Source organism: Opisthorchis viverrini (genome assembly GCF_000715545.1).
Source record: "Opisthorchis viverrini unplaced genomic scaffold opera_v5_78, whole genome shotgun sequence".
NCBI classification, from domain to species: domain Eukaryota; kingdom Metazoa; phylum Platyhelminthes; class Trematoda; order Opisthorchiida; family Opisthorchiidae; genus Opisthorchis; species Opisthorchis viverrini.
Window position 1 is genome coordinate 1,460,884 of NW_008751734.1, and position 12,779 is coordinate 1,473,662.

General features: G+C 42.3%; 1 protein-coding gene across 1 annotated transcript in view; it reads left to right on the top strand.

The window, feature by feature from the left end:
• The window catches only part of T265_04639 (hypothetical protein), a gene marked incomplete at both ends in the record, with an annotated part of 45,069 nt that overhangs the window by 21,047 nt on the left and 11,243 nt on the right, over positions 1 to 12,779 (top strand). The window contains one exon of the mRNA XM_009169421.1: positions 7,157 to 7,307. Coding sequence (XP_009167685.1) covers positions 7,157 to 7,307 — 151 coding nt within the window. The remainder of the gene's footprint in view (positions 1 to 7,156; positions 7,308 to 12,779) is intronic.

Here is a 12,779-nt window from a genome sequence, read left to right on the forward strand (position 1 = left end):
GTTGGAGACACCACAAGATATGGCTGCCAACCAATGTCAGTGGCGTTCTTGTTGTCAGTTTCTATCCGGATTGCCTGAGTGAATGTCTGGAGGTGTAAGCATCTCGGAATGATTGTGCTAAGCTAGCACTAAGTCCTTCCCCCGCCCACCTTTACTCTTTTTTTACAATAAGGCTCTCAAATAAGTCATGGTTGTACGGCAGTGAAGCATCGGTGTTGAACACTGATGTCATGCTGTCGATGATGATGATGATCCACCCGAATTGTAGTTATCTGATACGGATTTTATTCGGTGCAAAAAGGAACAATTTATTGTTGGGAATATACATATTACTACATTGTTAAGTAAGCAACTTAACTGGAATACTTATGAAATAAAGGAGATATGACTAAGAGTTTTACATGATTCCCTTTGGACGGTGCCTTTTCAGTGTTTCGTTAGACAAAATTGACGTTATCTACGACAAACCACAGAACTCTTACACTGCGCGCATTAGCGTGTTCTACATGCGCAATCGTCACCACTTTTGGTTGGTTGTACTTGATTAGAAGGTTTAGAGCACGAATTTGGTGACCAGAAGGTTCGTCGCTCGAACTCAACATCTGTATCTCGACTTCGACTGCCTAGGCTTGGACAACCTGCCACTGCTGCAGCTCTCGTGCTCCCTTCTGGTAGTATAGCACCAAAACAGTGTTACAGCTGAACGATTATACAGGATTTATAGAGTCCACATTGCTCCGGTTGAACAGTCTTTTTTCTGTCCAGGCGCAGCTATTCGGGTGATTCCACACCAAAATAGGGGGGTCGCTTTTATTCCTCATTGGAGCTTGTGCGCCTTGCCCATTTTCGTAAGTGGTGTCTGTTTGAGATAGCAATCTACCAGACCGAAGAGTAGCCCATAACGGACAGACAAATATCCTTTTTGTCTTACTCCTCGCAATAGTCACATCAGTTGCTCCGTTTTTCTTCTAGTCTCCTTTCGAATATTTCGCCAGTTTTCATCCCCTTTGAAATTCAGACGAACCCGGTTACAGAAATCGATAACCTTTCTTCCATTAAGTTCAACTATTCAGCACGTTGGGTAACCGAGCTTCACACAGTTGTCCTTTCCGATTATCATGGGTGAACGTGTCGTCAGTTGGTGTTCTCACACAAACACAACTGATCAGTTTGGAAAACTGCATCAACCCAACTGAGAGATTTGTTACCATATTTTCTATGCACACACATAAAATCGAAATTCAGCTACTTTAGCCGAGAATTGTTGGGCAACCTTGTGTTGCGTTGCACACAACTGAATTTGCCGGTCTCTTTGGTGTGATAAGCCAAGGAATTCAACGGTATGGCGAACAGATATTGGCTGACCACCTGAGCATGTCTTTATGCAGTCTGAGACAAACAAATCAGTTGGTGATATGACCTGTACAGTAGACTATCGTTCTTTGTGTGTGTGCACACAAGACATTTTACGGGCATTTAGATGGTGTTCTTAAATTTCACTGGCGCGGTTTCGTGCTTGATGCATGAATTTAATGCTAGAAAAGGCATAATTTTTGTCGGACTACAAAGTAACATGGGGCGCTAGCTGTTGAACAATTTATCAGTCTAAAAGAGAACCATCTGTTTTGGTTCATTTTCTATCGAAATTTATCTTTCCTCCTAAACCCGGAATGAAACCCAGGTGGTGAACACCGGCATCACGTATGACTTGAACCGAGTTTTGATTACCTGAATTTAGTGGAATTAACGAATATACACTCATTTGCAAACTAATTTAGTTTTTCGGAAGATTCATCTGGAACTCTCTGAATCTCTCGGTTGTGATGTTCTCAGGCAACTGAATGTGCTGCACCAGGCCGCCTCATGTTTCAGTAGCTACGATATTCGAGATATCGCGATACATGTATATCTTTGTAATGTACTACTCATAAGGTTGCCGAAAACCCGTCTACAGCCCACGACCGGTTTCGCCCTTCCACTTCGGGCTCATCAGTTAGGCGCAGTCCCCGGGTTTCCGTCGACCTTATGTACAACTTGAAACCAAATTGCACGAAATTAGCGAATATACACTTATTTGCAAACTAATTCGGTGGAATTAAGGTATTAAGGCCTGGAAATCAGGTTCTCTTCAAATTCCTCTTTACGTCAGTCTTGGAGTTTTCCAAAGTATTGGAACACGCATAACAATGTCTAGTTTTTGTGAGTGTGCATGAATTTCGCTGTCGCTAATACAACTAAGGAAGAAGAGGCCGAATGCACTGGCACTGGTGAGGACAATGGTGCTGAACGTGATGTTGATGAATGTGCGGCAGCTGTTGATGATGACGATTGGGAGGGAATCCCTTGAAAAATGCGATGTACAAGCTACAAGCCATTCTTTTGCTACACGAATAATTAATTCCGCACTGGTTGGAACGTCACAGTTGACGTGGCAACAACAAACGCATCCTAATGTCTTTCGCGCAAAATAACTCAATTTTACAAGATATTTTTCCTCAGGGTAACCTTCATTTTCAGTGAAAGGAACTAGAAACTACTCATTTATTCATGAGTAAATCAGTCGTTCTAGACGTTTTTGAAACTTTATGACCGATCAAGGTCAATGATTTGAAATCTCTCCTGAAAATGCAGATATTTGAAGCACTCCAACAACTCTCACCATTAGTGCATGGTGGACAAAAATGTTTCAACCGTATTCAAAGTAAACAGTAGTATTTTTTGACTTCTTGTTAAATTTGCTTGGTCCTGCTTTCATGGCAGTGTAGATGATTCAGTCACACGTGGATGGAAACCGATAATCCCCTGAAAATTTGTTATAATCATTAGAATATTGATCCCATGTCACCAGAGATATCAGGATGGGATAAGAAATAAAGTTGTCTACCAAGTACACAAAAACTTTGGAGCCATGACTGAAATTTTCTATTTTGTCCCACTGAAGATAAATTTCACTGAGATTTATTCCGGTCTGTAAAACTACACAAGAACTGCCACAATTGTTTTTTTTAAGTTTGTCTCGTTCGTGTGTGAACATCGTCCCATCGATCAATCAGAGAGTTGCGTATGCAGAGCAGTCTAGAAATTTGAAGATGTGCACAAATGACCCACTTGCAAAATGAGAAAAGAAAAACCTTAGTTTTTCAACTTCAAAGTCAAGAAGGAGACGATCTGTCTGATTTCGGAGTGCCGAAGCATTACGCGAGTCCGGTGGGGAGACTAGGTCAGTAATGCTGGGCTGCTCCAAGTTGTTATTTGCAAAGTTCATTATCCCTCATGCTCCACAATCCAAGCCTGTTTGAATGTGTACTTTCTACGCCGGCGGGACGTTTGGCTCTTAGAACCCTTGTGTTGGATGGCCAGGAAGCGGTCAGTCTGTAACTTGGTAAAGAAGTACGAAGGCTCTTTCGACTCAACTCACTCACGCTGGCAAATGCCGTGTCCGTTTGTATGGGGAACGCGGGACAAGGCAAACCAATGGTTATTGACCCTGGAAAGTATGGTCGTCTCAAGCAGCCAAAGGCAGGCTTCCAACTTTACTGCGTATCACTCATTCCCCAACACACAAGGCTTTGTTTCCAACGCATGTTTCTTGTCGTTTGTGAGCAAAACTGTGGTAGCGTGAACCGTTTACTCTCAATGCACAATCTGTAAGCTGAAACACTGAAATCAAATGAAGTATGGCTTACAAAGTTCATAGAGGGGCTGCAATATTTAAGTGTCAGTTATGGCAGTCACTATGAGTTCTCAGCTGCCTGCTTCGTTACCAGTTCAGGAGGTAATATTACCTATATCATTGAGTAGAACTCTCAGCAGATGAAGCTAGTTTACTTCAAGTTCGCCTTTTAAGTGCGTTTCATCGGTTGCCCAAACCGTTAGTCACGGATATCTAGCACCGCTACACTTTATGGCATAATAATGGTACTTGATGGTAGTAAAACTATTGAACTCCACTCCAAACGAACCTCTAGAATCCATATTACAGTCTTCATCTCGCTTGAGAACATTTGCGTGAGTTTGCCCCGGTCTTCTAGGCTATTGGGCTTTAGCATTCTGCATCCTGGTGTGGCCACATAAAGGAACAATGAAACATGATAATTTGTCGTGATGTTATTTTCAAGGTTAGCTGGAAATGAAGGTAACTCCAAGCTGAGTACTGCTACGATCCACTTTCATTTCGCTACACCCGCATTGTAGATTCCAAAGAATGAACCTAAGACCGAGCGAAAACAAGTCAGGTCAGCAGTAGTCCGGTAACCAATCAGAATAAAGTATCGACCCTGCTTGTGGAATTAGCTGTTAACCGCAACATTTGACTGGTAAATACGGGTCTGTCGAAGAAGACGCTTCTTCGGGGATGTATGCTTGTGAAAGCGAATCATTCATTGAAATGACACCAAATATCTTGGATTTTTCTGGTTTTCCTTTCTCCTGGAGCAGGGGCTTTAATCGTTAACAATCCAGAATCATGACGTTGTCCCTTGAACTACGACACATGCGGTACAGTGTTTTATAGACGTTGATGAGACGCTAATGTATTTCCATTTGTAGTTTCAATCCAATACGTACGAATGTTGTCTCTAAACAATTCGTTTTCTGACTTCCATGTTCTAACGTCAGAGTTGCGTAGAGATGAAAAGTTTACAAAAACATCGGCTATTCTCAGTAGAAAATCCATTACATCAGGTTTGACTCAAACGCTGGTACACTGTTTCAGTTTCCTGAAACTGTTCAAAATTGCGGAAAACCACTTTGCGAGCCGCACCTGTTTCACCGGCCTGCTTTGGAAAACTGCACTCACAACACCCGTGAGCGATGTTATTCTTCCATATGAATTCTTACATCCCTTCTTCTTTCCTTTGTTCTCCGAGTGGTGATTTACTCATCATAGTCTGCTGCTCTACCGAGGCATATCTGAACATACAGGCCGGATCGAACAAATTTCCATTGATCTCAGAAAAATACTCGAATTTTAAGTGTCCTAGACAAAGGTGATATTGGTCATGTGGCTTCTGAACATCTCGCTATCACAGACCTCTTCAAGGTGTAGTTCAGCGCCAGCAGTTACCACCTCAAACAACCTCACCTAGTTTCTACCCACTGAACCATCATTTACTCACTCTGGGCAAGAGCATTATCTGTGCAGAAAAACACCAGTGTACACATATGAACGCCAACTATCCTCTTGTATTGGACGCAACATCCTTCTGTTGGAATCCAGGCCATTTTGGAGGAAGGCCCGTGTTCTATAATAGAGTCGGTGTAGCGAAATCGGGATTCAGTAAAATTTCAGAAACTTCCCTTTTATCAATATTTTAGTTAGCGCTTTACCCGATGCTATTTCCCGAAACTCACCAACTTTTTGCCTCGTTCATTTTGCGGTTGTCTGCAGTCCACTGAAATTTGAAATTTTGTCTCCTCTGGAGAAGTCTGTAGTGCTGTTCTCCCTTACCTCTATATATCTCTTAAATTTTTACCCACCTTTCCACTTCTTCGAGTCTGTCAATTTTTCCTTGGTTTTCGAAATCGATCGCTCAACACCGCCGTAATTTTGTGCCTTGAAGACCTATTCTTGAACACATGGAGCCTTGACCTGGTTAAGTCGATGAAGTGGGTGTAAACACAGAACTACTGCTTAAAGTAATGATACTTTTTTTGCTGGAAGTATCTTGAGAGCACACGAAAACTTTTCTTATGTAAGTGTCTGCTTATGATAAAGGGAATTGATGGGAATCAGGTGGGTGGGAAAAACTTAGGCTTTCGTATATTTGAGCAGCTTATCGATTTATTAAGTGAAACCTAAAGTGTCTGTTTGAAGACGTTTTTTTTTGGAAAACCTGAGTTAATCCGTGATCAAGGAACGAATGAATTTCTCTCCTGCTCTTACCAGTCAGAACAATGCAACGTATCCGTATCTAGTAATTGAGACTTCCGTCTTATTTACGAGGTGCGGCCAACATAAATTTTTCTCAAGGTCACTAATTTGGTAAATATGCGCGCACCTGAGTTGATTAGCCGAAGGAATCAAAGATGATGCCTAGGATAATCATCACGCTACTTTCTTTTAAGGTTTTACAAAGTCCAGAATGAGGATAATTCATTTTATTGTTTGAAAGTGTACTGAAAAATTGAATTTTTAGAAACTTCTTTCAATGTTTACCCTTGCTGATACACATATACCATCTCGAGAATGTCAGTAACACGTGATCACGTGATGAGATTTTTGTGACTGAAGGGTGTGTGCTGATATATCCTGTCTAACTGAGAGCTAATCACACTGCTGATTAGCCACTCAGGGCTAAGCGTTTGATTGTTTTATCACTGGCCGGAAGGTCACGTGGAATGTGCACTAGTGATGATTCTCAACAAGAACGAAGCAATTATCTAGTTTTAAACAAACTAGACTTTATTGTTCCACGTAATACGACGTGGACAGTCACGTATTTGCTAAGAAGAACGTATCTACTGAGTTTACAGCCGGAAATATCAGAAACTGGAACAACGACACCTTCCGATGAGTGACTGATTGGTTGACCAAATGAGGTGACCGAGTATATACTACTCAAATCAGAAAGATTCGAGGCAAGCGCGGTCCAGAGAAGCTTGACGGAGATCTTGACGGGTGAATCAATTTTGTGACAACTAGTTACGCCAGAAAAAGTGAAAACAGTGGTTGTCACTGGGAGTCTATCGGAGCTTGACTTGTTGCACTTTCTAGGTTTGATTCACTTAGCATCAGCCGCGTTACGTTCCTCCAACGTGTGTTGCGGTAGTTTAACCTATCACAGTAGCGACGAGGTCGAGACAAGACGAACCACAGTGAGTATAACCTCCATTGTTTGATGTGATCCCCGGCTACCAAATCTTGGTCGGTAATAAGCGACGTTTCTTACGATTTTGTCGCAAAAAAACTGAAATTCGATCATTCGGCTATCCAAAACGGTCTTGTATATGAACAGACCTTCTCTCAGAGGTTTTTTTTGTGAGGCATATTTCATCTGTAAGCATTCTAGTCAAAAACTCTTTCTAGCACGCTCACAGCCACCTTCCTTCACTATCATCGGTCTTAACACTTTTATCTTAAAAATGAATAATTATACTGTGTATTGTTAAAAAAAACGTCTGTTGACGCGAAACATTCGTTCTATTCCGCCTTCAGGAACTAACATTCTTGAAACGGGTCACGCAACAGCAAGAAAAAGAAATTCAATCTCTCCTGAAGACCTTGTCAAAAATGAAAGAAAACCAGGTCAAGAATCTGGAAGAAAAGGGCATCAGACCTCTCAAGGGGCCCTGTTCAAAAGGAGGAAGTAAGTGTCTTGATAGTAAAAAATTGGTGGCCTTCCAGTCAGTTATGCAATTTGGAGCCAGGCCATCAGTTATTCCTACCGACATAAATGATTTTTTTTCACTTGAGAAACTCAATTAAATATCTGGTTATGTAAGATTGGTGTTTCCGCATGACTTCCCGCCTCAATGAGTTTCATCTGCAAATCAACGGACTTGGAACTGGTACCACAGAATCGATAATGGTCCTCTCAACTTTAGGTATTCAGCGGAGATTTTAGCCTTGGGATGCTGACTTATTCGCCCAAAAAATTCTGGTCATTTTTGTAACATGTGTTCACATATATGCGCTAGTGCTGACCGGTTCTACAAAACACTTGTTTTTTACTTACTATGCAACACGCAAATAACTAGGGCTTATGGTGATATGAATAAAATTGTTTATAACCACAAAAGGAATACTACTCACAAGTACTATATGATAGTTGGATTACAGTTAATGCATTACAAATGTACTCCCAACTAAGAGGGCAGAACTTTGAAAAGTAATGGCATGTAGCCAGGATTTTGCGGCAATTTTTTCTCGGCCACTTTCATGAGACGCGCAGTACCGCAACAAACCATTATCAGTCCAGACTCTGTTCAGTTGTTGAGGTATTGACTTTGACCGATTTCAAAAGCCTGGATGCCAGGACAACTGAGAGCAACGTACAATGATATTTTCCATATTTTCGAAGAAATCTGATGACATAACAAATAAAGTGACTCAAAAGATGGTTGAAAAGACTCGACGACTTGGGTTACTGTACCGCTACTGTGAAGGATGAAGGCAGTCCCATCGAAGTTGCTCCGTGGTGGGTCGGTTTAGGCACAAAGAGTCAACCAGAGCTCTTCTGCCGTGCGCAATTCGCCAGCATTGTTTTGATCAACTAGTGAAAACCTCGGACATGATAATGAAACTTTATAATAAAAATAAAGATAAAGAATCCCCCTCCAAGACGGCGGCCACACCCTTCTGCTCAAATGGGTCTTGAAGAGTCTCGAGTTGGCAGTACGCGTGGGGTAGTCATAAGCCACCTTCTCCGATTCTGAGACAAAGCATGACACAGGTTTAGCGAGTAGAACATCAACAAACAAGATGTTGATTAAAACCAGGACACTTTCAAACGCACTGTTTAGTGACGTTTACAAGCGATCGGCAAATGGCCCCCGTTTTCATAGAGTGTGGGGAACTAAGCGTGTTAGATGTATTGCTGAGTATCCCTGGATGTCGCTGGCAGAACTGACTTTCATGGACAGTGTTACTTGCAAAGTGATGTCTTGGAATTCAGACCGGTGATACTCCCAGTAGTGCACACCGTTTAGCTGGTAGCACAGTGTCTTCGTACCCAAGGCCTCCAGTCCAATCAGTGACACTGAAAACTTCTGCGTTGGCCACTTTTTTCTTTTGAGAGTCAACGCTTATTTTGTAAAATGGCATCCTTAGAAACTTTAGAATAATGACAACCAGAATCTGGAGAGCGCATTCGATTCATTTTGTTGTGCAGATATAGATGATGTAAACAACTGCAAAAGGTAGATAGATGGATGTATCTTGGACCTACGTACGCATCGCTAGCGATCAGTAGCCAAACCATTCTACCGGAATTCATTTTAAAAATGCAAGCCTTGTTCCAACCAAAATGTGTTTCGACAAACGACTTCATTTAGCGTCCTTAGTCCAACGTTTGTTCATTTCATATCAAGGGCTGTTGCAGTGGTAATTTATGTGGAAACGAAAGAAAAAATTGCTTTCACATAAATGCCATGTTGTTAGAAATTTCTCGATCATTAATTCCATGAGAAAGTGTGAATCAGTGTGTAGTTCTTGTTGCCTCAGTAACTTCCACCGTGTGGTTCCTTGTTGTTTTCAAATTCGCACCTATTGTCAGAACCCTTCACATTTCCGCATTATCTTCCAATCAAGTGAAATTCTGTATGCCAGGAATTCCATGCCACACCCGAACGTGACGTCACTTATCGATTTCGAACCTATGACGCCACTTTTATAGTCAGCCATGAAGCAGATGTGTATGACTGGTATTTTCAGAAGCTGGAAACAACCAGGCGGTTGCAAAGAGTGCCTAATATTGATGTTCCGAGGGATTAATTTTTCGCCGAGTGTAGACACCCATAATATATTCAATAGTGTTATACGGGTTTGTGGCGCTGAATAACATAGCAACGATCTCATAACTAGTCTCTTATCAAGTACCATTTAAAGGCCTGGTTTATCATTTATTCCGTTTACCGTTTATTCATGTCGAGCCTCCTCTTCACCGCATGCCATGTGATTCTAACGGGACATTTTAATCACCCGAGGCGGTGTGGTGACTGAATTCATACTTCATCTTGGTTTCCTGTGGGCAGTATTGTGTACCTCTCTGGAATTGACTTGCTTGCGCCCCACTTCCAATACACTGGGGGGTCACCGTTATAGGATGCAACGAATGTTGGATACACCTGACAACCCGCAGGTGGCTGGTGAAACCATTAAATTTGACACTTCATTGTGAAAAGTGCGGTGAATTTCGATGAATACTGTCATTTGTATAAGCAATTGGTTTTGCCAGGCTGAATACCTGGTTTCTACTGGTTCGCTTTAGGTAGATTTGCTGAGCCCGGCAGCCTCACGTTTCAGTTAGTTTCAGTTTCAAACATAACATACTACTCATAAGGTTGCCGAATTGAGTAGTCTGTTACGTCACAACAGCGTGATTGGCTCATCGCTGACATCAGACCTTTTGTCCCGCAACAGGTTCTAGTACTTTCATATGGAAGCGCTGAGACCGGCTGGCGATTTTCCGTCAAGCTTTTGCTACAACTACGCGACCTCATATCTTAAGAGGGGAACATCTCCTGCGACCGACCACTGGACTCACTCGGATAAAGTGGCCCATAAAGTGTTGCAATCCGCAAACGGATTAGTGAACTAGAACAAAATTCCGAATAAACGGAGGAAACAAAAAGTTGCGAACTTCCATTCGATTCTGACTAAGGTGGTAAAACAATTCCCATGTCGAATGGGGCAGAGCATTTTAAGGTTCATATTGGTATGTCTTCCAGTATACATAAAACAGTCCTTTAAGTAGACCTAATCCAAACTTACCTGTCAGATCTACCAGAAGAAGAAGAGGTGAAACGAAAACCAGCCAAAATATCAGGTGACCGATTTCTCTGCGATCATCTGATGCTCTCGGATAACGACCAAGCGACCTTAACGATCCAACCGTGTTCATATCCTGTGTAATCCAGTTGCAAAAGTAGTCAACCATGGTTGGTATCCGAGTCAACAGTTTTACAGTAGGCTAAACCCACCCACAAGTTCCGTCCGTATTCAAATGTATTCGACTTTTCAAATGTCATAAGCGTAACTAGTTTCCCATTCCATGTAAGTAGCCTTCGGAAACAGGTTGAGCTGAGATACGGTTATCTAGTACAAACCTGGTGAGGAACACTAGGCACATCCCGACAGAAAAGTGATGATTCTTTCTTGCCAGCAAAAATTTTCAATCTGGTCACTTGGCTCAATGAATCATCTAAGGCAGAGGTCGGGCGTTGTTTAGAGAAGGTGGATTCTTCAGGGTTTCTTAGCTTGTTTAAAATAAATAAAATTCATTCTTTCTAACCTGGTAGCACGCCAGAAGTAGCTAAAACAACAGTTTGTAGGCTGATGAGTAAATTGTTCGTCATTACTTTAGTAGAATGGCATCCAGTGTGCACTGTGCTCTACACTTTGTCTTCACGACAAAAACTGACAGTTAGGCCTGCCCAGCAGAGCTCACTTGGTTGTTTGACCTCTGTGAGTCACGCTACAACTAACCGCAATAACAGTCGATACCTGTCAGCAATTGGGTCAGTGGTGACAATCATACAAACCCATCAGAATTACCGCTTGGTGCATACGTTAGACACCAATCCATTGGGTTCGTTAGTTGGCTTATCTAACACTTAGTGGCAGTCGGTGTCCTGGAGAAGCCAAAAGGTTCCAGCCAGTGAACCTACACGATTTAACCTAACCACTTTACTTGTCGGGTTTCCGTTGTCGCGGATCTACTGGCTAGACAGTCAAGTGCCGGCGGAACAGCGCAAGCTTGAGCGTCGACTTCAGTACTTTGTTCGAGGGGCTCCAATACAAACGGGTGAGGTAGTACAGGGCCAGGAATCGCACTTCGCATCGTTTATTCATCGTTCGTCTTTATTCGTCATTGATAATGCGCGGTTTTTGCAGTTCATACTGCCAATTCACTCAGAATTTATGATGCACTCCGTGTTCTTAAGAGCTGGTTATGGGAATCGCACTTCGCATCGTTTATTCGTCGTTCGTTTTTATTCGTGATTGATAATGCGCGGTTCTTGCGGTTCATACTGCCAATTCACTCAGAATTTATGATGCACTCCGTGTTCTTCAGAGCTGGTTATCTGAAGTACCATAAACACTCTTCAGGTGGACCACTTCATGCAGAACGGGGTTCAGTGGATGCAATACGGTAAATATGGTAATACTTCTTGGACTCTCGCGCGCGGTAAAAGATAGAAAAAAGGACCAGTTAGCCGGTCTCGAAAACAGTCTTGGGGTCGGTGTTTCCGGAGAGTATACAAACCATACAAATCCGAACTTGCAGCGAACGGGACCTGCTTGACCACTGGTCATTACTAGCGGACCGCTGGCTTTTACTCCATTTTCATCACATGGCTACTCTTGACTTCCTAATCTCGATTGGTGGCTTGTCAGCCAAGTTCAGCAGCGGATTACGACAGATTTCTGCAGTCCGCCACTGTTTGTTCCTCTCGTATTTGCGTTTATATACCCTGCTGAGTACAGTTTATATCATTGACGTGATTGGCTAGTGAAAATTTCGGTTCTGTGTCTGTCTATTGACTACTCTCTCCGATTGGTTCGGTGAACAACATCTATTCCAGTAGATTTTAGTGCAAGTATTGATTGTCTTCTTCGGTATTTGCGATTCGGAGCTCGTTCGTTCTGCTTGGTTTTTCCTTAGAAATCCTTCTTGAAGAGTGTGTCACAAAACGAAATGGGACAAACAATATGAGATGAACATCAGACTTCACCATGAACAGAACTTATGTTCGACGTTAATCAATATATCCGCGCAAGTGCAGTGAACAGCCAGTCACTGAAAGCCAAAACCATCTGTTTTGCTGAATAGATCTTTGGCAGTTACATATACCTAATATTAGGATGAATATGAAATCACAGGCTCATCTCGGGAAAACGCATACTTTGACAGTAAAGTAGCAACGCAATCCTCATAGCACGAAGCATTTGTTGTTGGAGACCGTACTTCATTAAGTAGCTTGTTGCATGGTTCACTGAGACATTATTACATATTGGAATCCGGTACCGTTTGCAGCGATGGGATGAAGTCGAAGCACAAAGAAACCCGGTACAAATGACGCCTCATGATTCAGTTGGCATGATATTCGAGATATCA